This window comes from Muscardinus avellanarius, assembly GCF_963383645.1.
Source record: "Muscardinus avellanarius genome assembly, chromosome: 4".
Lineage (NCBI taxonomy): Eukaryota > Metazoa > Chordata > Mammalia > Rodentia > Gliridae > Muscardinus > Muscardinus avellanarius.
Window position 1 is genome coordinate 104,319,937 of NC_137789.1, and position 24,622 is coordinate 104,344,558.

Below are 24,622 nucleotides of genomic sequence, written 5' to 3' on the forward strand. Positions count from 1 at the left end.
GTAACTTTCTTTGTAGTGCTTGGTGCTATTTGATAACATCTTAATTATCTATCCTGTTTGTATCTATCCCCCACTCCATTCTGAGAGCTCAGGGAACAAAGTACTTGGCTTGGTCCTAGTACATTCCGTGCCTATAAGAACTAGATGTTCAATAAATATCTGTCAAGCAACTGCTGTTGAAGTTTGACTGCCTATGCCTTTACCAAATCAGCAGCCATAAACAGAGGTAAAACATTCAAGCTGCACCCATGTACTTTACATATGTCACCCACTGGCATGCCAGAAAGCTAACCACAGCACCATTCTCTTAAAAAACAAAAACAAAAAAACCCCCCAAATTTAGCAAGGCATGGCGCACATTAAAAATCTCAGTACTTGGGAGGCTGAGACAGGAGGATTGCAGGTTCAAGGCCAGCCTCAGCAACTTAGACCATTTCAAAATTAAAAAAAAAAAAAAAAAAAAGCCAGGTGTGGTGGCACACGCTTGTAATCCCAGTGCTTGGGAGGCTGAGACTGGAAGATTGCACAGGTTCAAAAAGCCAGCCTCAACTATTTAGGCTCTCAGCAACTTAGTGAAACCCTGTTTCCAAATAAAGTATAAAATAGGTCTGGGTGTACAGCCCGGATGTAGAAAAGCCCCTGGATGCTACCCTCAGTACAAAAAAAAAAAAAAAAAAAAAAAAAATAGGGCCGGGGGTGTAGCTCAGAGGTAGAATACCCCTGGGTTGAACCCCTATATCCATAAAAGAAGAGAAAAGCAAGCAAAACAAACAAAAAAGAACCAAACTATAAAAATCAAGACCCAGGGCTGGGAGTATAGCTCAGTGGTAGAGGGTTTGCTTAGCATGTGAGCTCAGGGTTTGATCCCCATCACCACAAAAATTATAATAAATTAAAAACATCAAAACTTGTATCAACAAGTATGGCAAGTCAAGAACTATTCTTCCATAAAACTATAGTAAATATTTCTGAGTAAGTTTGACTTACTAATAGGAGACACTATAATTACTGAGCAAGTAGACATTAAGTATGTATAAAATTAACTTTGTAAAGCTCTGACTCAAATGGGCCAATCGACTGTTTGCTTAACAGAGAGCCAGGCATGAAATAGTTTATTACCTCAAAAATATCTTGTGATTTTGATATGACATCCTGCTGACTGTTGTTCTTTGACTCGTTCTTCTTGCCTTTCTGATCTGTGAATAGATCATCCTCATCTTCCCGGAGGGGAAAGGGGCTGGTTTTCTTTGCTGGTCTTGGTTTAACAGACTGAAAGAGATCCTCGTCACTGCTGGCCTCACTGAGAGCAGGAAACAGGGAGCTCCTCTCTTTACTAGCTCCTGGTGGGTGCGCTGGCATTCCTGCCGCCTTCCCCTGGGCTTTTGTTCTCTCAATGGACTGAGATCCTAGACTCTTGGAAAATATGTCCTCAGAATCAAACAGGTCAGCCTCACCTCTGGGCTGACCCAGAGACTTCCCAAAGGGGCTTCTGTCCATTACAGGCACAGGATGGCTTTCCCAAGGTGCGGTGGCAGCAGGCAGGGTCTCCTCAGAATCCATATTTCCACTGGCTACTCTGGGTGGAGGCTGCCAGCTGTCTGGTGAAATGGCACCATCTGTTGCACCAGGCCTTGTGGGACCACCCAGGTCCTCGGCGTCACTGGACTCCTGGGCAGCCAGCCGCCTGGCTGCACGGGTCTGAGGTCTTCGCTTCCCTCTCACTTTGACACGGCTCTGCATTGGAAAAAGGGGGTGATAATCTGATGGTAAAATAAAGTGTTCAAAATGAACACAACAAATAATTGGCAACTCATAATACTAAAGGTTATCCAGTCTATTTCAATCAGTAGTAACTGAGAGGAGAAGTTATTTCTGAAAAGATTTTCAAAGGAGTTCTAGCTCTCAGTACTCCAAACCATTCTTAATCCTTTCTGTGGCTGCTGAAACATTGGAAAGTAGGCAAACTGCTATCTCCTTGTTCCTCATCAGTTCAATGTGGGCATCTTTCAAAATAGAACTGGGAGATTCTGGAGCATCCTATACAAGGCTCCAGGAGAGGGGTATGAAGCAATAAGGAAAGAGGTAACATGAGGTGCTGCTTCCTTCAAGTTGACAAACACAAGCTTCAAATGTGAAATTTGTAAAAAATATGGTTCAGAAATCTAAACCCTTAAAATATAACCTTGAAATGTGAATTTCTTACTATCCATGATTTAGTATTTGTGATATTTTCCAAAATATACAATTAAGGTGAGTTTTGAGAAGGTACAACCACTTATTTTGGTCAGAACTTGACTATGTCTACTAACCTTCAGGAAATTTCATAAATGATTATAGAAAGCAGACAATTTAAATTTACCTCCCCCCAAAATTTACAATGAAAGGATTATTTTATTTTACACAAGGAAAATAGGTATGAAAACACTTAAAATGAATGTATCTGCTGATAACCTCATCCTGGGTCCCATCACTTAGAGATCAGCTAAGACTTTCTGGAGACAGCAGACTGGCTAGAAGAAAGAAAATGGAAGGAAAAAAATCTCAAAAGAGTTCAAGAGTCCTTTGAAGAAATGCTGGGAGGAACTGCAGGGATCTCGGAGGAGCCTGGGACAGGGTGGTGGTGGGGTCCATGGAGGTGGAGGCTGGGGCGGAGCTAGAAGTGGGGAAGAGCATCAGGCCAGGAGGCAGCATGGCCGCTGAGTAGCAGCAGGACAACCCATGTGTCCACGGACCAGGGCCTAATGTGACAAGTCCAGGCAGCAAGCGTGGTGTGACCAGTGGGAAAGCTGGGAGCTTGGCATGGCGCCAACTGAATAGGGCTTTCATACCCCATCAGGAGCTATAATGATCTCTGGGTGCTGAGAAGCCCACAGGTGGTAAACAACAACCGAGGTGGGTGGACTTCATGTGGCCTCTATGCAATGTAAATGGAACAAAAAAAGCACGTGATGGAGAAGCAGAAGACAAGGAGGTAGAGTAAAGGAGGAGGGGCTGAAGGAAGGTTGAGGCGCCTCCTTCGGATGAAGAGTTGGAACTGGACTGAAAGTAGCATCCACGTTGTGCTGGGTAAAAGGAAAGCAAACGGGCAAAGAGGTTTCATTACCTTGTTAGCACTGTGTAAGGTGTCTGCCTGAGCCGGGAGATCGAAACTCACACCAGCCTCCCCATTTCCAGGAGGAAGAGTGGGCACACTTTCCCGACTGTGGCTCCTTCCAGGTTCAGATGAAGGAAGAGCCAATTCTGGTGAGACAGGCTTTGCTACTGAGATCTGAGGAGCTGCTGTAGGCAGCAAGGCTGCTGGATTAATGGCTAAATTTGCCTAAAGAAGAAAAATGAAGTTCAGTATTTGTTCTCAAATGCAGCAGGCTCTTATTATTTCCGTGACACACGATGAGACTCAGTGTACACAATGTAGAAAACGAGAGGGGAAGAGATATGCAGATCATCTGACCTAGTCTCAGAAGTAGGACAGAGGGTCACACACTTGTGCCCACTGCTGGGCTCACAGAAAAGACGCTGAAAGATGCAGCACACGAGAAGCAACAACCAGGTGGGTGGAGGGTGTGTGGGGGAAAGATGAGTAAATGCTTGGCAGTAGCTGAAAAAGTGAAATTCCAAAAAAGGTTATAGATGCCACGAGGCAGGCAAGGAAGATTCCAGATGCATTATAATTACTTGTATTTTCCCGATCCGAGTGGAGGGCTCTTTGGTTTTAAATGAAGCGAGACCTGCCGAGTCCTGTGTGAAATTACATTTAGTTAAAAATCCATTGGAGCAACAGGGAGCCAAGTATCTCTTGGATTACACTCGGGCCTATAAATAAACCTGGGATGAAGCAAAGCTGTTACTCTGTCTTTCACTTCATCCATCCTGGGCCCATGAGTCTTTGCTAGTGTCCCTTACTTGTGCCCATTCTCCATTGTGCAGGCGGAAGGCTGTCAGATCAGACATAGAGGAGGAGGCACGATGGACAGGATATGTAAGAGCTGTGGTGTCAGCAGCATGAAGACACACATGAGGCCTCCTCTGACTGCACACTGCTTCCAACATAAAAGAACTGGCATTTTGGGACAAGGGAGTGGAAACCTGCAGTCCAAATACCTTTCCTCAGCTTAAAACACAAAGGCTCCATAAGATCTCCAGGGACATGTGCCAGCCATCCAGTCCTGGCCTGTTCTCAGAACGAGCTCCACAGAGTTTGCAGAGGGTAACGAGGTGGGAGACCTAACAGTACCCACTAGGAAGAGCTGACCTTAGGGGCAAGCAACTGAGACATCAGACAATGCCTGATACTAACTAATGTAATTCTACTCCAAGGGTAGGAGGGGAAAATGGTGGCTCTAGAGGGAAGAAGGTGCTTAACTTCATCCTGGGATTGAATTTAGAATTGGATGCAAAAAGTACAGAATCATGAGACTCTGGAGTGTAGAGGAGGAGGGGAGAGAAGAGTGGAGAAAAGTTCCTCCTCAGCTAAGAGAACTCTGAGCTTCCCTGGGTCTGCACAATGGAACTGGTCTACCCTGGAAACAAGTAAGATCTGGAGTTCCTTGCACAGACCAGTTCTAACCTGTGGTGCTTCTGGTTTCCATAGGCTTTTTTCTTTGCTACCTTGAGTAGACTCTGGATGTTTTTGGTTCTTGAGAGAGGAAACAGAATGGTCCTTTTTCACTGCCTTCTTTTTTTCTGGTACCTTCAAGAGAAAAAGAATTCTAAGGTCTGTCATATGCCATTTTTTTTTTTTTTTGGCAGTAGGGAGTAAACTGGGGGCATTCTGTCTTTGAGTTACATCTGAACCCCTACCCCCTTTTTGTGGTACTGGGGATTGAACCCAGGGGCATTCTATCTCCAAGCTATACTCCCAGCCATATTTTTTATTTTTTATTTGGAAACTAGGTCTCGATAGGTTGATGAGAGCCTTGCTAAGTTGCCGAGGCTGGCTTTAAACCTGTGATCCTCTTGTTTCAGCCTCCTAAGTACTGGATTACAAGCATGAGTCTCCACACCTGGCTTCCCAGGCCTCCTTTTAAAAAAGTTTTGGAGCTGTGGTGGTGGTGTACGCTTGTAATCCTAGTACATGGGAGGCAGAGACAGAAGGATCACAGGTTTATGGTCAGCCTCAGATACTTAGTGAGGACCCTGCTTCAAAATAAAGAATAAAAAATATGGCTGGGGGTATGGTTTGGAGGTAGAATGCCCCTGGACTCAATCCCCAGTACTGGAAAAAAAAATTGAAACAGGGTCTTGCTAAGTTGCTGAAGGTCTATGTTGCTCGAACCTATGATCCTCATCTCAGCATCCCAAGTACTGGGATTACACATGTGTGTCACTGTACCCAGCTATATAAAAGAATTTTTAAGAAAAATCATAGTGCAAAAAGGAACCAGACATCTTGTCTTTAGAAGTCCCATTTCAACTTTCTTTTTCCTTTTTTTTGAGGTACTTAGCATTGAATCTAGAGACATTCTACCACTGAGTTACAGCCCCAGCCCTATGTATGTATGTATGTATGTATGTATGTATGTATGGTACTGGGGATGGAACCCAGGGGCCTTCTACCTCTGGGCTACATTCCCAGACCTATTTTATATTTTGTTTGGAAACAGGGTCTCACTAAATTGCTGAGAGCCTCACTACATAGCTGAGGCTGGCTTCAAACCTGTGCTATCCTCCTGTCTCAGCTTCCCAAGTACTGGGATTACAAATGTGTGTCACATCTGGCTCCTATTTTTTTAAATTTTATTTTGAAACAGAGTCTCACTTGGTTGATGAGAGTCTTATTACTTGCTGAGGCTGTTCTTGAACCTTCAATCCTCTTGTCTCAGCTTCCCAAGTACTATGATTACAGGCATGCTCCACCATGCCTAGCTTAGAAGTCCCATCCAAATACCAGTTGAACTAGCTAGGAATAAAACAGAATTCTAAAGACTTTCTAGGACTGTGTAGCTCAGTAGTAGAGCAAACCTTGTTTAACATGTATAAGGTTGTGGGTTCAATCCCCAGCATCATGAAAGAAATTAGAGGGGGGGAGGGAGGGAGGGAGGAAGAGAGAGAAAGCCAGCAAGCTCAAGAGAGGGACATCTGCAGTTCTATGATAAAAAGAAAATAGAACTGGGCCTGATGGCACACACCTGTAATCTCAGGACTTGGGAGGCTAAGACAGGAAGACTGCAGGTTTGAGAACAGTTTTGGCAAGTAGCAACGCTTTCATCAACCCAGTGAGACCCTGTTTCAAAATAAGATAAAATAAAGCTGGAGGTATGGCTTGGAGGTAGAATGATCCTGGGTTCAATCCCCAGTACCACACACATACAAAAAAACCCCAGTAAATATAAAACTTAATGGGGCAGCAAGAAAAAGGACATGCTAGAACTAAACCTCAGATTTAAAGCTTTGTACTAAGCTGGGCGTGATGGTGCATGCTTGTCATCCCAGCATTCGGGAGGCTGAGACAGGAGGATCGCAGTTCAAGGACAGCCTCAGCTACTTAGTAAGGCCCTTTGCAACTCAGTGAGACCCTGTTTCAAAATAAATAATAGAAAATAGGGCTGGGGGTATAACATGAAGGTACAATGCCCCTGGGTTCCATCCCCAGTACTGCAAAAAAAAAAAAAAAGCTTTGTACTCATATGGCACTATATTGTATAGAATGGTCTTTCAGTAAACCACAAGTCTGTAATACAGTTGGAGAGCCTGGGCAAGTTACCTTTCTGATGTTACGTATGGAATACAGGATTTTCTTCTTTTTTTTTTCCCTATGGCACTGGACATTCTACCATTGGTCTACACCTCTAGCTCTATTTCTTTTTGTTGTTGTTATTGTTGTATTGTTTTTGTGGTTCTAAGGACTAAATCCTGAGGCATTCTATCTCCGAGCTATACCTCAAGCCTGATTTTTAATTTTATTTTAAAACAGGGTCTTCCTAAGTTGTTGAGAGTCTCACTAAGTTAATGAGGCTGTCCTTGAACCTGTGAACCTCCTGTCTCAGTCTCCCAAGAACTGAATTACAGGCATGAACCACCATACCTGGTTTCCTATTTTATTTTGAAAATAGGATCTTGCTAAGTTACCACACACTGACCTAGAACCTGAGAGCCTTCTATCTCAGCCTCCCAAGTATTGGGATACTGGTTGGCTGCCACAAGCTACCAAACATGGCTAACTAGAGAACATCAAATGGGGAACAATGTGAACTGAGCCACGTCCTGAGTATTTGTATCTTCCTATCAGCACACTGCCTGCCATTTATTTACTTCTAAGTACCACAATTCCCTGCAGATTTTCCTTCATTTAAAACTGGTTGAGTTTCCTTTCCCACATTCTCCAGTACTGAGAAAAAAAGGCAAGTACCACAGGCTGGGACTTGGCAGAGCTGAAGAGGTCATCATCATCATCATCATCATCATCGCCAAACAGGCTCCCAACACTCGGCTCTGACAACTGAACAGAGAACACTCAGCTTCAGTATCCAAAGGAAAAGCAAATGACACAGAGCACTGGGTCAACTGCTGAGACAATAGTTAGCAAAGTAACAAAGCTATGATGTGAGAGCCTCTGGGAACTCACCTTGGCTTTTTTGGTGCCAGCAAACAGGTCAACTTCTGGGTCATTGTCTTTTTGGAGCTTGTGGCTGAAAAGGAGCTCTTCATCCTGGAAGACACCTGTACTCTTGGGGCGAGCCTCAGAATCTGGACCCTAGGCAAAAGAGATCTGATCATGTGATTACACCTCTAAGGATTTATCATGAGAAAGGCACATGTGTGTAGAGATGGACATTACAAAGATGCTTCTGCAGCTTTGTTTATACTGACAAAAGTCTGGCCAAGGCCTAAGCACCAATTGGCAAGTGAATGACACATTCACACAGAATACTAGGGAGCTATCAAAAATATTTGATAGAACTGAAATCTTTTAAACTTTGTGTAGTAGTAGAAGTTTTTCTTTTAAAAAAATCTCATTAGTTCTATTATAAGATATAATTTGGGGGTAAAAACATTCAAAATTCAATGAGTTCTCTCCATCTCATTCCTGAAGTGACTAAAGTGCCAGTCACATAGAGTGGGCAAACCCTGTATCCCTTGTCCAGGGACCTGGCACAGGTATAGAGCAAGCCTTCCCTTCTGCTCCAGTACTATCCCATTCCCTTCAAACTCCAACCTAGTTCTTTTTTGCTTGATAGTATAACTGACATTAAAAAGTTACTACTCATATTATTTGGTTTGATATCATGATCCAGATCTCACATTCTAAAATGCACCCCTATTTCTTCTTTAGTATCACAATCAAAAGCCCCACTTTTGATTAAGTAAATCACACTAGTGGCTAACTAATATCATTAATATGTAAGAGTCAGTTTAACACAGAACCTAGTGTTATGGTTTTAGGCCCTGGAAAAACATTATAAAATCACACACTATGAGACTAACAAATATAGCAAATTATTTATATTCATTGTGCAGCTCTCACAAATCAGATTATGCAACTAGTATAACAAGAAGTATTAAGATGTTTCTTGTAGAAATCAAAATGGACCATTTCTTCAGTTTTATATGAAAAAGGATCGGCAATCTGTGGACCACCATATGTGTAGACGCCATCAAAATCTAGGTGTAGAATATTCTTATCATTCAAAAAGACCTCAAACCATTAGTGGTCACTTTCTATTCTGCCCACCCTCTTCCCTCAGCCCTAAGCAACTGCAGTCCCCATCTTGATGGGGTACCAGGTGGTAGGATGAAGGCAGGGTAACTGGCATTTCCATTTCCTTACACTTTCATCATCTTTGTGACAGAAACCTTCTGTCCCTTCTTTCAGTTCTTGATAAGATACGTAACCACTTGCTGTGAACTCCAGTCACCTATCATGCTATAGGGAACTGGCACCTATATTTACTCCATTCTTTTTATTACCTAATTGTAGCTTTCCTGTTGCAAAAGGATACACATCCAAGACCCTCTTGTGGATGCTAAAACTTGGATAGTACCAAATGTTATTATCTACTTGATGCCCCTTCCATCTTAAAGAAGCATTTATCACCTCTGTGGCTAAACCTTTGTAGTTCAAGATGTGGTGACAAAAATGGCAAATTTATTTTCTTCACAATTTAACAGAATGTTTGTTCTTACCACAGATCTCAGCAACCTCTGCACACATTCTTTTTTTCTCTTTCCTTATGTCTAGAACTTCCACCTTTCACTTAAAAGTACTTTATGGCTTCTCTTTGGCATATTCAAGTTGCTGGCACCAGTACTCCTGGGCTTTAGAGTCATTAAGTAAAATAATAATTCCTTTTCAACATAAAAACTGCATTATCATAAGACAGTAAGATTTGACCTGATAACCAACATGGGTACAAAGTCACTTCCAGGCAGGCAGCCTACATAGCATGGCTGCTGGACAAAGGGATTCAGGAGGGTGAGACAGGACAGGGCACAATGATATTCCATTATGCTACTCAGAGAGGGCACAACATAGACTTTGTGAATTTATCATTTCGTACTTCCAAGATGCAGCTAACTGTGGATAAGTGAAATTAGACTCTAAAGAAAAATCTTGGGTAAGGAGGGACTACTGCGCTCCACTGTATGGACAGAATGCAGTGTGTGGATGGCCATCTAAGTAGCTCCCATCATTGAACTCTTAGAAACAGTGCTGCTGGGAACAGCCACACCCACTGGGAGCAGCCAATTCTGTGGGAGCATGCTTTTGTTTCTTTTGGGTATACACCTAGGGGTGAAACTGCTGGGACACAGAGTAAATCTGGGTTTAACAACTGTAGGAACCACCAAATTGTTTGCCAAAGTGTATACCGTTTTAGCTTCTTCATACCTCACCACTTGGTACTTTTTCCTTTCTTTTAACTGTAGCTTTCTTGAAGGACAACTCACCATGGTTTTGATTGTTTTACCCTAATGATGGACAGTGCTGTGTGCTTTGGCCACCTGTATATCTTCTTAGTAGAAATATCAATTCATATCTGTGTCCACTTTTCAAATGGGTTATTTGTCCTTTTTTTGTGGTACTGGGGATTGAACCCAGGGGCATTGTACCTCCAAGCTACACTCCCAGGCCTATTCTTTTTATTCTTTATTTTGAAACATGGTTTCACTAAGTTGTGGAGGGCCACACTAATTAGCTTAGGCTGTCCATGAACCTGGATCCTCCCATCTCAGCCTTCCAAATGCTGGGATTACAAGTGTGCACCACCATGCCTGGCTTATTCTTTATTTTTTTGAAACAAGGTCTTGCAAAGTTGCAGAGAGCCTCACTGAGTAGCTGAGGCTGGCCTTGAAGCTACAATCCTTCTGTCTCAGCCTCCCAAGTATTGGGATTACAAGTGTACACCACCACACCCAGCGATAATTTGTCCTTATTATTGAGTTGTAATTCTTTTATATAATCTAGGTCTAAGTCTCTTTAAGAAATAGATAATTTGAAAATATTCTCATTTTGTGAGTCATCCTTTCACTTTAATGGTGTCCCATGAAGCACAATTTTTGTTGTTGTTGTTGTGGTACTAGGAATTGAATCTAGAGGCATTCTACCTCCAAGCTACACCCCCAACCCGATTTTATTTATTTGGAAACAGTATCTCACTAAGTTGGCAAGGCTGGCTTCAAACCTGTGGTCCTTGTGTTTCAGCCTCCCCAGTACAGGGATTACTGGCATGTGCTACGCCTGGCTATATTTTTCACTTTAATAAAATCCAGTTTGGCTATTTATTCTCTTGTCACTTGTACTTTTGGTGTTTTAGCCAAAATTTTGCCTAATCTAAGGTCATGATCATTTATTCATATATGATAGTTTTACTACTTACATTTCTATCTCTGATCAATTCCGAGTTTTTGTGTGTGATGTAAGGTAAGAATTCAATTTTATTATTTTGCATATGAATATCAGTGTCCTAACACTGTTAGGGTAAAAAATTCTTTCTCTATTGAATTATACTGGCATCCTTATAACAAACTTGTTGATTGTTAAAATGTGGGTTTATTTCTGGATTCCCAATTTGGTCTCACTGATGTATATATTTTAACTTACTCCTGTACCACACTGTGGTGAAGTAAGGTTTGGAATCAGGAAGTATGAATCTGTTAATTGTTCTTCTTTTTCAAGATTGCTGGCTATTCTGGGTTTCTTGTACTTTCATAAAAATTTTAGGATCAAAACCAGGTGTGGTGGTGCACGCTTGTAATCCCAGCATTCGGGAGGCGGAAACCAGAGGATCATGGTTCGTGGACACACTCAGCTACTTAGTGAGGCCCTTTACAACTCAGTGAGACTCTGTTTCAGAAAAAAAAAAAAAAAAAAAAGGGCTGGGGGTGTAGCTCAGAGGTACAATGCCTCTGGGTTCCATCCCCAGTACTGAAAAAAATTAGGATCAACATGTCCATTTCTCCAAAAGCAAGCTGGAATTTTGGTAGGTATAATATTCAATTTGTAGATCAACCTGGGAAAAATTGCCATCTTAACAATATTAAAGCTTCCAATCCATGAACATGAGATGCATTTCCATCTATTTTAGATCTTTTTTTTTTTTAGGGGGGTAGCCAGGGATATCTATCTCTGAGCTACATTTGCAGGCCTATTTTTATTTTTGAGTTGGAAACAAACATGGTCTCATGAAATTGATGAAGGCCTCACTAAGTTGCTGAGGCTTGAACCTGTGGTTCTCCTGTTTCAGTTTCACAAGTACTGGGATTACAGATGTGTACCACTATGCCTGGCTCATTTTAGTTTTTTAATATCATTTAATAATGTAGTTTTTAGTGTATAAGTTTTGCAATTCTTTTAAGTTTTTATGTTTTTTAAAATCCTTTTTGCTACTACTATAAATGGAATTTACTTAATTTCGTATCCAGACTACTTAGTAGTATATAAAACTGTAATAGATTGTCATATATTGATCTTATATTCTGCAATCTTTCTTTGAATAGATACTTTGAATAGATACTTTGTAAATTAAGGATCTTCTATATATGTTCACATGTATCATTCACATATATGTATGTATATGTATGTGTATATGTATATATGCCCTCTGCAAATAGAGATGGCTCTTTTCCAATCTGGACACCTCTTATTTCATTTTCTTGCCTCTCTTCTATGCATTGCTCAGAACCTCTAGGGCATTGATGATTAGACTTGTCAAGAATGGATATCCTATTCTTAACATCTTAAGGGCAAGCTTTCAGTCTTTCACCATCAAGTAGGATGCCACCTGTAGGTTTTCACCAATGGCTTTTATCAAGTTGAGGAAGTTTCCTCCTATGATTAATTTGTTGAGTGTTTTTATCATGAAAGGTTTGGATTTTATCACATGCTTTTGAGGCATCCATGGGATGACCGAGTGCTTTTTTTATTTTTTTATTTTTGGTGGTATTGGGGGTGGAACCCAGGGGCTTTCTATCTCCAGGCTATACTTCCAGACCTATTTTATATTTTATTTAGAAACAGGGTCTCACTAGATTACTGAGAGCCTCACTAAGTAGCTGAGGCTGGCTTCGAACCTGTGTGATCCTCCTGTCTCAGCCTCCCAAGCATGGGAATTACAAGCGTGCACCACTATGCCCAGCTGACCAAGTGCTTTTTGTCCTGTATATTACAGATGCAAAGCATTCAATCCACTGAGTTTCAGATCTTCAACCAACTGTGCACTCCTGAAAAGAAACCCCACTTGTCATACATTATGATCCTTTCTACAGTTTGCTGGGTTATCAGCATTTTGTTTGGGATTTTAACATCTATATTAATAAACAATACTAGTCTATAGTTTTCTTGTGTCTATCTAACTTTAAAATCAGAATAATAGTAGCTCCCAGGATAACTGCCAATTATCTTTATTAATAAAGTTTATTGGAAAATAACCATTCCTATTCATTTTCATATTGCTAGAGCTGCTATCACACTATGACTGGCAGAGCAGAGCAGCTATGAGAGAACCCATTTGACCTGCAAAGGCTACAACAGCTGGTACATGGCCTTTTACAGAAAAAGTGTGCTTATGCTCGGTGAGCACAAAAGGCTCACCGACAACACGTGTCTCTACAACTGAGTGCTAGCTCTAAAGTGAACAGATCTGGCCTTAGTGCCCTTTCCTATTGCTGACATCCTATAACTGGCCAATGGACAAAGATCTGCTAAGAGCAACAAAGTCTATGAATTCCAGCAGCAGAGATTCGAATATCCTAACCAACAATGCTACTTGAGGGAAGAATCAGTGATTTGAATTCCCAAACACTTAAATGACTTAAGAGAATCAGCTACACTCTCTGCTGACAGCTAAGATTTCTTCAGTAACTCACATGACTGACTGGTCGTCAGGAAGCAAGTCCTTTTGTCTAGAGACTTGAACATGCACTGCTATCTGCTCACCTTTCCTAGTTTCTTCTGTGGAGTGTGGACGCTGTTTTGATCTTCTATTTTGTCTTCTTCTTCATCAAACAAACTAAGAACAGTTTTGGTTCTACCCTTGGTTCCTTTGTCCAATGGGGATGATGAAGAAAATAAATCAGAATGCCTGACCACTTCCTGAGCAGATGTAGTCAAAAGTCCTTCCTGAAAATAGAAATAATAAGAAAAAAATAGGCAGTGACTAGAAGCACAAATCCTGCCTTGGGGCCTCCCAAGCTCCTCACTGACCCAGTAACTGCCACCTTTGTGATTCAGGAAACTGGAGCTAATCACATTTCCTCCCATGTGACAGAACACCGAAGTCAATTTCTGACTGGCTGCTTCAAGGAAGAGTCTTACATAATCTACAGCCAAAGATAATTAGAACCCTGATGTACACGAGTTTTTTTTTTTTTTTTGGTGGTACTGGGATTTCTGGAAGCCCTTCTACCTCCGGGCTACACTCCCAGACCTATTTTATATTTTTATTTAGAAACAGGGTCTCCTAAGCCAGCGCGCGCGGCTGGCTTCGAATCTGCGCGATCCTCCTGTCTCCACCTCCCAAGTGTGGGGATTACAAGCGTGCGCCACCACGCCCGGCTTGTACACAAATTTTTCATGAGCTAGAAAAAACTTCTAATTCATACAGTCAACAAATGTCAATCTCTGGAAGTAGAGCATGTATTTTCTAGTATTTAACCACTATGTTAAGTCCATTGGAAAACCTCATCAGCAAAACTACATGTTCACATTACAGAAGGCTTACATTATACACGTCATTGTATACATGAACAGACAATCTCTAAAATAATTCTAAAATGCAACATTAGAGCTGGGCGTGGTGGCGCATGCTTGTAATCCCCGTGCTTGGGTGGCGGAGACAGGAGGATCGCGCAGGTTCGAAGCCAGCCGCGCTGGCTTAAGAGACCCTGTTTCCAAATAAAAAAGTATAAAATAGGTCTGGGAGTGTAGCCCGGAGGTAGAAGGGCTTCCAGGAACCCCAGTACCACCAAAAAAAAAAAAATAAATAAAATAAAATAAAATGCAACATTTATTCATTCAACTGTATAATCATTTAGGTACGGTAACAGTGATCTTAAGAATGACTATAAAGGGCCGGGCGTGGTGGCACATGCTTGTAATCCCAGCATTTGGGAGGTGTAGACAGGAGGATTGCATCGTAGTTCGTGGACAGCCTCAACTACTTAGTGAGGCCCTTTGCAATTCAGTGAGACCCTGTTTCAAAAAGTGTAAAGACCAAAAAATATGACTGGGGGTGTGTGTAGCTCAGAGGTAGAATGCCCCTGGGTTCCACCCCCAGTACCGGAAAAAAAATCTTAGTGAGACCCTGTTTCAAAAGAATAAAAAAATAGGGCTAGGGATATAGCTCAGAGGTAGAATGCTCCTGGGTTCAATCCTCAGTACTGCAAAAAAAAAAAAAAAAAAAAAAAAAAAAAGACTTCCTTAATATGTTATTGTTTGTGAGGTATATGCTAATTTTGGGGTGGCTGAACTGTGGAAAAATGTGCTTCTTTGAATATGTAATTTATAAAATAGTAAAATGCAATATGCTAAATGCTATACATAATACTTTACAAACCCAGCCCCGATCTGCAAGAAGTTTATGTGTCAGTGAGAAAAAGGGCAGTGTAGAAAGCAGTTAGAGTCAAGTGTGGAATGGCCTGGGACTGGGAGCAACTCAGGTACAGCAGCCACTAGGAGGGGCGGTCACAGAGCGGTATGAATAAATGCTTGTATGGTTGTGGTTCCAAAAAACTTCCACAGGTAAAGTACTGTTCTTCAAACAGGCTCTGGGAGACATTAAAACTGAGGAGCTGGACTGAATATAAAAGTTATAAAACAAAAGATGAGCTGGGCATGGTGGAACATGCCTGTAACCTAAGTACTTAGGAGGCTGACAGAAGGATCCCAGGTTTTAGGTCGATCTCAGCAATTGGAGATCCTGTTTCAAAATAAAAAACAAAAGGGAAGCTGGGTATGGTGGCATACACCTTAATCACAGTACTTGGGAGGCTGAGACAGGAGGATCGCAGATTCAAAGCCAGTCTCAACAACTTAGAAAGGTCCTCAGAAACCTAGAGAGATTCTGTCTCAAAATTAAAAATAAAAATAGGGCTGGGAGTATAGTTCAGAAGAACAACCCTGGGTTCAATCCCCAGCATCACTAAATAAGTAAAATAAAAGGGGGTAGGGGTATAGCTCAGAGGATTCAATTCCCAGCATCACTAAATAAATAAAAATAAAAGGGGCTGAGGGTATAGCTCAGAGGTAGAATGCCCCTGGGTTCAATCTCTTGTACCAGAAAAAAAAAAAGGTAAGGATGCTATTGGATTTCCAGTCATGGGTCATGGCCAGGGGCATCAGCCAAAGGCCTCCAGCAAGAGATGGCAGACCTAAGCTGGGAGTGGTAGTGGATGCTTATAATCCCAGTACTTGGGAGGCCAAGGCAAGAGGAATGTGGGTTTGCAGGTTCCCAGATTAATGAGGCCCTCTGCAACTTAGACCCTGTTTCAAAATAGAGAAGAAAAATTAGGGCTGGAGGTGTAACTTGGAGGTAGAATGCCCCTGGGTTCAATACCCAGTACCGCAAAAAAAAAAAAAAAAAAAAAAAAAGAGAGAGAGAGAGAGAGAGATAAGGAGAAATGCATATTTTGCTTTATTCTAATTTACAGCTAATATCAAACAGTGATAAAAGAAAGGCAAATTAAAATCTCGAACCTGCAATCCTTCTGTCTTAGCTTCCTGTATTGGGATTACAGGTATGAGTCTATGCAAAGTGCAAACTACAATCTTTAAACCAACATCTTAATTCAAGTACAGGTGAGGACTAGAGTGGAACCAAGTGGAAGAGGAAGAGTAAAAAGAAGCCAGAAAGAGCAAATGTGCAGACCTGCCACACAAAAAAAACATCTGTCTACACTGCCACACTAGGTGGGCACTGGCGGGAGGCAAAGTGTATACAGACACAACACAAGAGTAACAACACAGGCAGGAAGCCTCAACACCGTGTGTGTGCATCCAGAAAAGGGCAGAACGGCCAGGTGCACGGTGCACACCTGTAAGCCCCATACTTGGGAGGCTAAACAAGGGAAGATTGGAAGCTTGAGGCCAGCCTTAGCAACTTAGCAGAATTCTGTTTCAAAATAAAAAATAAAATAGGGCTACGCATTTAGCTCAGAGGTAGAATGCCCCTGGGTTCAACCCCCAGCAAAACACACATGCACACACATGTGAATGAGAGAACCAGGAGGCTAGGGCACAAGGGGTGGGAGCTCAGGATGTTTTCTTCATGTCTTTAAGTACTTTCAAATCTTTCTACAAATGAGCCATTCCTTTTTTGAGGTGGAAAAACCTAATGGTTTGTGAGTGCGTGTTTGTGTGTGTGTGTGTGTTACAACAACACAAGAGATATAAATGTGTATGGAAACAAGAGAAGAAAGGCCACCTTTCCTGATGACTCGGTCATGCCAGCTGTCCCCGAGTCTGTTGAGGCTTGAGCACTCTTGACCTTATCTGTAGGTTTTTCTTCAAATTGCACCTCCTTCTCTTCTTCATCACTGAACAGCAAAGGCGGCACCTCAGAGCCTGTCTCTTTTTTCTGCCAAAATAAGAGTGATGCTATTCACAACAATAATTAAAAAAATATGCCCAACTAGTGTGGCAATGTACAGAAAGATGGGAACAAGTCCTCTTGGGGTATGAGCGAGATGTTGAGGTCAGGGAGGGTGGCACTAACAGAGACTCGACCAACATTACCCCCTGAACTCTAGGCCATAGCCTAATTCTGCCACCATTCTGTTGGCTTTGAGTCCTTGTTTCTGTCAATCCTCACCCACCCTTCACTAAGACCTGACCACTGCCACCTGGACAATTACCAGGCTCCCTCTCTCCCTCTGTGCACCTCCCTCTTACATTTCAACTCGAAGATATCATTTAGAGTTGTCTTGCTAAAAACAAAATCCCTGCCAGATTACTTCAGCTCCCACCCCACACCTGTACTCTTTGTATTACTCAAATGACAACCAGTGGACACCCATTGTGTCTCTGTCATCTGTACCGCATCAGTCCTTGCTATTCTTTAAACGCACGGCAAACTTCGACACTTCCATATGATGCTCCCCTCTCTGTTGCAGGACCAATTCTCCTCTTCACTGCCAGGTCTAACTCAGCTATCACTCTTAAAGGATCCTGTTTTTCGGCAGGCATCAGTTGATATTTCGGGTAAGCATACTATTTCTTTCTCTACCTGGCATTTACTTTACTTGCTTCCTAACTTAGATGAACTGCTAGCATGTGTCTATCTGTCCATTAATTTGAAAGCACTATATACTGTAGTTCTACAGACTGTCATGACATTTTATACCAAGTAGGTACTCAAGTTTGCAAACCCTTTGGCCTTTCTCTCTCTTCCTTCTCTGGAGATAAGAGTTTAGAGATTAAGAACTCTAGTTTTGTGACTATCTAGACTTATGGGAAATTCTTGGGACAAGTGACTTATCAACAGGTCCTTCTAACTGGACAGTATGCTACCAGAAAGCGAGCTCTGGTGCAAGCCTAAATCACATTAAGAAGGAAGATTTGGGCCGGGCGTGGTGGCACACGCTTGTAATCCCCGCGCTTGGGAGGCAGAGACAGGAGGATCGCACAGGTTCGAAGCCAGCCGCGCGCGCTGGCTTAGGAGACCCTGTTTCCAAATAAAAAAGTATAAAAAATAGGTCTGGAGGTAGAAGGGCTTCCAGGAACCCCAGTACCACAAAAAAAAAAAAAAAAAAAAAAAAAAAAAAGAAGGAAGATTTGGGAAACTAAAGAAAGTCAGTGTTGACCACGACAGAAAAAAGTTAGAAACAAAGAACAGGTGGTTTTTAGTTATTGTTAGAAAGAGACCCCTAATATGCAAAGTCATTTTAACTTGAAAAAAAAAAGACTGGATTCTCACAAAGAACTTCAGAAGAAATATAAAGCAATATTGAAGTTACTGAAAACACTGATGAGAACATAGTGGGCTTGCTACAAACTACATCGTCACTGCAAGTTGACTTAGGAGAAAGAGGAAACTACTTAATGCCAAAACATTTTCTCCATTCATATAACTCGGGTCCTTAAGCCAAGAAAAATGTCACCCAAAGTAAGGGTTCTAAAATTTCCAAGCCGGTTGTGGTAGCACATGCTTGTAAACCCAGTACTTGGGAGACTGAGACAGGAAGATTGCAGATTTGCATCCAGCCTCAATATCTTGTAAGGCTCTCCACAACTTAGTGAGAACCTATTTCAAAATAAAGAATGGAATAGGGCTGAGGGTGTAGCTTGGAGGCAGAATGCCCCTGGGTTTGATCCCAGTTTTGGGGGAAAAAAAGTTCACTCTTTTTGATAGATTTACTACTGAGTCATGTTTTATATTTAAAATACTCTAGCATGTCAAACCAAAAAAATATCTTTTATCCACTATTATCTTTTTTTTTTCCTGTGTGGCACTGTGGATTGAACACAGGAGTAGTATATCACAAAGCTACAACTCAATCCAGGAGATTGAATCCAGGGGCATTCTACCTCAAAGCAATACCCCCAAGTGCTTTTTATATTGAAACAATGTTGAGGTTAGCCTGGAACCTATGTTCCTCCTGTCTTAGCCTCCCAAGTACTGGTATTTCAGGCCTGCGTCCCCATGTCTGGCTTATTTTTTTTTTTTAACTTTAAGACAGAGTCTTGTCAAGTGACCTAGGCTGGCCTTGAACTTGAGATTCTTCTGCCTCAGGCTCCCAGGAAGCTTTATCCTCTATTGTCTAAAGGTGATTATAATTATTTGAGCGGCAGAAATCATGCAGTAGGTATCCAGCTTAGTACATTAGCATAACATGCTCAAGGCTCATGAGTGCAGCAGCACGTAGGAGAATTTCCTTCCTTCTTACTGATGGGCTAGCAACATAACCTGGTCCAAGAGGAAGTACTGGAGACAGGCTCCTCAACAGATCATCTATGCCTTGCCAGTTTGGATCTGGAATGTCCTCCAGAGGCCCAGGTACCGAGGGCCTCGTCCCCAGCTATGGCTCCCTGGGAAAGTGGTGAAACCTTGGGAGGAAATTAGGTCACCGGATGTGCCCTTGGGGAGGATACTGGGACCCAGCCCCTTCCGCTCCCTCTCTCTAATTCCTGGCAACTCTAAGGTGAGCAGCTTCTGCCTCAGGCTACCACCACGATGTACTGTGCCACCACAGGCCCAGAAGCAACAAGGCACACTGGCCACGGACTGAAACCACAAAGCAAAATGAACTTTTCCTCCCTGTAAGCTCATTATCTCAGGCCTTTTTTGTCACAGTGAAGGAAGGTGAACACATGCCTTAACTGGCCTAGCCTAATGTTCACAGGATTCCATGCCACTGGGACTTAGTCTTTTCTGAGTGCCTTGTTCCTACTCCTGACTGAACAGCTACAAGACATGGAGGAATCCTCTTCTCTAGGCTTTGCTTGTGTGCTCTACCTGGAGAGTACTGTTAACTAGAATAGTTCTTTCTGAACTAGGCAAGCAAGCACTTCCATAAGACAGCCTTCCAAGGTCACATTTTCAGAGCAGACTCAGGGTAGTATCCCTGTTCATGCAGCATGACCTTAAAGTTACCCCCAGGGTCCAGAGATTAAGAATACCATTGCTGCAGGAGGAACAGGCGCAGGTGGAGAGCCAAACAGAGAGCTTCCGCTATCAGCATCGTCTTCAAAGAGGAGTGATACTCTCTGGGGCTTCCTCTGACTATATGAACAAGAAGAAGATCAAATTCAGGGCAAATGTGATTAAAAAACATAAACCATATTCCTTCCAGATCACACCTAGAGCAGTCTATCTACCACCATTAGTTGACCTATATGGTTAAAAGCAGACAGAAAAAACCCCTGAATAGGCAAAATTTGTCTCAGGCCAGTCACCAGCCTCTGTCCTCCTCCCCTATATAAGAGTTAAAGCCCTCTTCATTTTGCCTGTCAGTCACTTTCCAAGTTTTCAAGGTTAAAAAAAAAAAGAGGGAGAGAAAGACTGGCATGGTAGCACTTGTAATCCCAGTACTTGGGAGACTGAGATGGGAGGATCACAGTTCAGGGGCAGCCTTAGCTACTTAGTGCGGCATTCCGCAACTAAGACGCTGTTTCAAAATAAAGAATAAGCCGGGCGTGGTGGCGCACGCTTGTAATCCCTGCGCTTAGGAGGCAGAGACAGGAGGATCGCGCAGGTTCGAAGCCAGCCACGGCGCTGGCTTAAGAGACCCTGTTTCCAAATAAAAATGTAAAAATAGGTCTGGGAGTGTAGCCCGGAGGTAGAAGGGCTTCCAGGAACCCCAGCACCACCAAAAAAAACCAAACCAAAACAAAACCAAACCAAAACAAAACAAAAAGAATAAAAAACAGGTCTGGGATTGTAGCTTGAAGGTAGAATGCCCCTGGGTTCCATCCCCAGTACTACAATAAGAGAGGGGGGGGGAGGGAGGGAGGGAGGGAGGGAGAGAGGGAAGAAATAAAGTAAGGATCTGAGAAGACAAGTATTTCTCAGTATTAGGGAAAAAAATCTTGCCAGTGAAAGGTATGAACATTCGAATTTGGTATGTGTAATGCATTAGTTAGCAGTGGAAGCACTATCTTACATGCTGAAATCTTTCCTTGTTACCTCAGACATGAAGTAAATGACTTCTTACAATGACCATCCCACCTGTCTTTGGCAATAGCAAACAGATCATCTTCATCCTCCTCCTCAAAGAGACTAGTCTTTTTCATAGTAGTGGCCTCCTGGCCCTTGATGGTCCCTGGGACCATGAGTTCTCCTTTGGCCCTGCTGTCAGATGCTGTCTTCGTCTGTGAATCAGTAGTATTCCACTGGTCCTTAGAACATAAAGATGTATTAAAACACTGGGGTTAGGGGGCATGGATCAGTGGTACAGCACTTGCCTTTCCTCTCCTAGAGAAGAATCTAAACAGATGCACTGCTAAATCCCCCAGCTTATTACCATTAGATTTCCTTCTGTCCAATCACTTCTCCACAGTTATACACTTCTTCCTCAGATTTAGTATGGAATACATGCAGGTTTCTTTGTTCTCTGGTTTATCATTTCTGGAGACATCCACCCACCTACAACTGACCTTGAACTGCTTTTCTCCTGTTAACCTGTTGATATAGCGCCTCAGCCATAAACCTTGCGAGGGGTGAGACATCCTCCCTCTCCCACATGGCCTAACTCATCTGAATTAGTATGTACTACACTTTGGGTCATATTCATTCTGTTTTGAAAATATTAGTATTTAATAAACTAGACTAAATATCTTTCTTTGAGAAATGACACAATCTTGTAAGTAGTTTTTGGCAGCAAGACATCACTAGGTAGAAATAAGCAGAAAAAAATTATTTAGATTAACTGTAATCTTATATACCATCAGATATAATCCAAATCTTTGGGAAAACCTCCACCCACCTCCTCATCGCTGCTGAACAGGAAGGCAGAGCCTTGCTTTTTAGACTGTTCTGAGGGTTTTGCTTTGTCTTGACTCTGACTTTGTAGAGATGATGCCTGTTTCTTAGCAGCTGTAGACCCAAAAAGATTATCCTAGAAAAAAAGTAGCAGAAAGGTATGACAGCTTCATAACACAGAACAAAATACATAAAACAGTTCTCCATGTCAAGGATAGTAAATCTCTCATCAGGGACAAAATGTAAAAAATTCTGGGAGAAAATCAACTGAATGCGAGTGGACCCCACTCCACAACCTTTCTCTTCTTCCCTTTTTTCTTTGCAGTGGTAGGAACGGAACCCAGCACTCTAACGCTGAGCTGTCTCTGCACACAATGTTTCCTGCCCCCTAGCCCTTTGTATTTTGTTTTATTTTTGGTGCTGGGGATTGAACCCAGAGGCATTCCACTTCTGAGTTACACCCCCAGTCCTACTTTTTATTTTAAAACTAGGTCTCACTAAGATACTGAGGCTGGTGGCGAACCTGTGATCCTCCTGCAGGATCCTCAGCCTCCCAAGTACTGGGATTACAAGCATACGCTGTCACATCCAGCTTTATATTTTACTTTGAGGCAGGCTCTCAGTCTCCCAGATGGCCTCAAAATGTTCTCTGTCTCAGCCTCCCATCCTGGGATTACAGGTGTGTGCCACTGCACCTGGCTCCATGGCCTAAGTGCATTCTCTATCCACGGGAAGGAAACAGATGACCTTGGAACTAGAAGGCAGATGCTGGGCGGGGGCAGGGGGACAATGTGAGAACAAGGTGGCAGGAGGGAGAACTTGGCCTGTTCTGCGGCCCCACCTGTCCTCCTGTGGGCGTGATAGCCCACGGCTACCACAGCTCTCAAATCTCTTTCCAGGAATTAGAAGCCAGAGAAACGTATCAAAGAGAAAACAGGGAGGGGGGCCTCCCCAATCTTTTATAGCTTAGAAAGACACACACCTGGAAAATTGGGAAGGATGACTGTGTCTCCAGTCAATTTTAAAGACAATAAAAGTTAAGAAAGAGTGTACTAAATAAAGTCACCAGCATCCTAAGGGCTGACTCTTGAAGGTTTAATGCATTTGTAAATTTGTGTGTAGTCAAGCACTTCAGAAGTCTCTACTAAGATACTCTTTTTAAAAATTTTTTATAAGGGTTTCACTAAGTTGCTCATGCTGGCCTCAAACACACTGCCCTCTTTTCTCAGCCTCCTGAGGTGCTGGGATTACAGGGGTGCACCACGGCACCTGGCTACTAAGATACTATTATAAAAGTAATGAGAAAAAATCATCAGAGGGCTGGAACAAAAGTCAGGATGGAAAAATCGAAACAATACACTACAGTAGGGGACAGTCCTGAACTGTGAAGCTCAATGAAGGAAGCCTGTAGGGTTAGGGCATAAGACAGGAAGGACCTTGAGAATAATGAACTAGCATGCAATGTGTGGACACTCCCCATGCACAGTGCTGTGCCAGGCTTTGACTCAAACCACGTCTCAGCCATGATGACAACCTTGAGGCCACACGAGGCTGAGGAAGGTTAAGCCCCTGCTGAAGGTCCCCTTTCCTCGATGAAACCACTCCTAGGTCTGTGGCCACACAGCCTAGGAGCTCCGCCACTGTGCAAGACTGCGGAGGGTCAAGGTAGGTTCAATTTCTCTGTTTTTCTCTTCCCATTCAGTGTGGAAAAGAAATGCAAGGTCATGGTCTTCTCCTTCCTACTAGTTTAGTTTGTGTGTGTGTGGTGCTGGGGATTGAACCAAGGGGTCATTCTCGTTGAGCTATACTCCCAGCCCTTTTTATTTTTTATTTTGAAGCGGGGTCTAGCTAAGTTCACTGAGGATCTGGCTAAGTGGTGACCTGCGACCCTCCCAGCTCTGCCTCCCAATTCTTCAATGACAGAGTGAGCACCAAGCCTGGCTTCGCTAAGACGTTTTTCCAGATCACTAGGTATAACAGCGATCCACCCTCTGAAAAGTATTTCTCAAAGGGAGAGTCTAAAAACATGAAATCTATTAAGCTTTCCTTCAGAACTGGATCAGGAATCTAAAGTGCTCCTCCATGCACAGCTGAGCTGGAGAGACTCAAGAGATTTCCCAGACGCATTCTGTGGTTTCAGCCTTAACTAGATGGACAGCTTCCCCATCACCTTGCGTATTCTATGATCCTCTGGATACAAGATCACATCAGCAACACCTTTTACTGATCTAGAAGTTAATGATCGGGTACTGCAATAACGACGCTTACCTCTTCTTCTTCATCATCAAAAAGAGAGAGTGACGTGGGGAGCTTGCTGGGCAGGACAGACGCACCTTTGGACTTACTTGTATTTTGAGAAGAAAACAAATCCTGAAAATTGAAGTTGCTGGTTAGCAGGGTATATCCTTTTTTAAAATATCAGATCCATATAAAACACTAATGACTGGGATGTGACAGCTGCCACCTGTCTAGGCTTCTCCCACCAGTGGGAAGGTGGCTGAAAAAGAACTTAAAGGGCCTCAGGTCTGCCCTGGGCCCTTTGAATGTCTGAATGTCTGAGGTCTAAGGAGGAGAACCACAAGGTTCTGAGAGGGCTCAATAGAACCTAGGAGCTTCCACCTGAATGAGCCATGCAAGAGGCACTTCTCACTCAACGTCCTACCATGCTAAAATCTAACTTCTTTGCTCGTCTAGAGAATCAGAGTGAATCAGAGTGAATCACAAGATTTAATCAAGAGGCTCCCAAGTGCTGTATATGCATGTACATCACT

The 24,622-nt window shown here is 42.7% G+C and overlaps 1 protein-coding gene across 1 annotated transcript in view; it reads right to left on the reverse strand.

Annotated features, from left to right (window-relative positions):
- The window catches only part of WASHC2A (WASH complex subunit 2A), a gene marked incomplete at both ends in the record, with an annotated part of 58,758 nt that overhangs the window by 2,112 nt on the left and 32,024 nt on the right, over positions 1 to 24,622 (reverse strand). The window contains 12 exons of the mRNA XM_080694801.1: positions 1,120 to 1,734; positions 3,104 to 3,319; positions 3,676 to 3,738; positions 4,568 to 4,690; positions 7,349 to 7,438; positions 7,565 to 7,693; positions 13,373 to 13,555; positions 16,857 to 17,009; positions 20,051 to 20,153; positions 21,099 to 21,268; positions 21,856 to 21,987; positions 24,120 to 24,221. Coding sequence (XP_080550927.1) covers positions 1,120 to 1,734; positions 3,104 to 3,319; positions 3,676 to 3,738; positions 4,568 to 4,690; positions 7,349 to 7,438; positions 7,565 to 7,693; positions 13,373 to 13,555; positions 16,857 to 17,009; positions 20,051 to 20,153; positions 21,099 to 21,268; positions 21,856 to 21,987; positions 24,120 to 24,221 — 2,079 coding nt within the window. The remainder of the gene's footprint in view (positions 1 to 1,119; positions 1,735 to 3,103; positions 3,320 to 3,675; positions 3,739 to 4,567; positions 4,691 to 7,348; positions 7,439 to 7,564; positions 7,694 to 13,372; positions 13,556 to 16,856; positions 17,010 to 20,050; positions 20,154 to 21,098; positions 21,269 to 21,855; positions 21,988 to 24,119; positions 24,222 to 24,622) is intronic.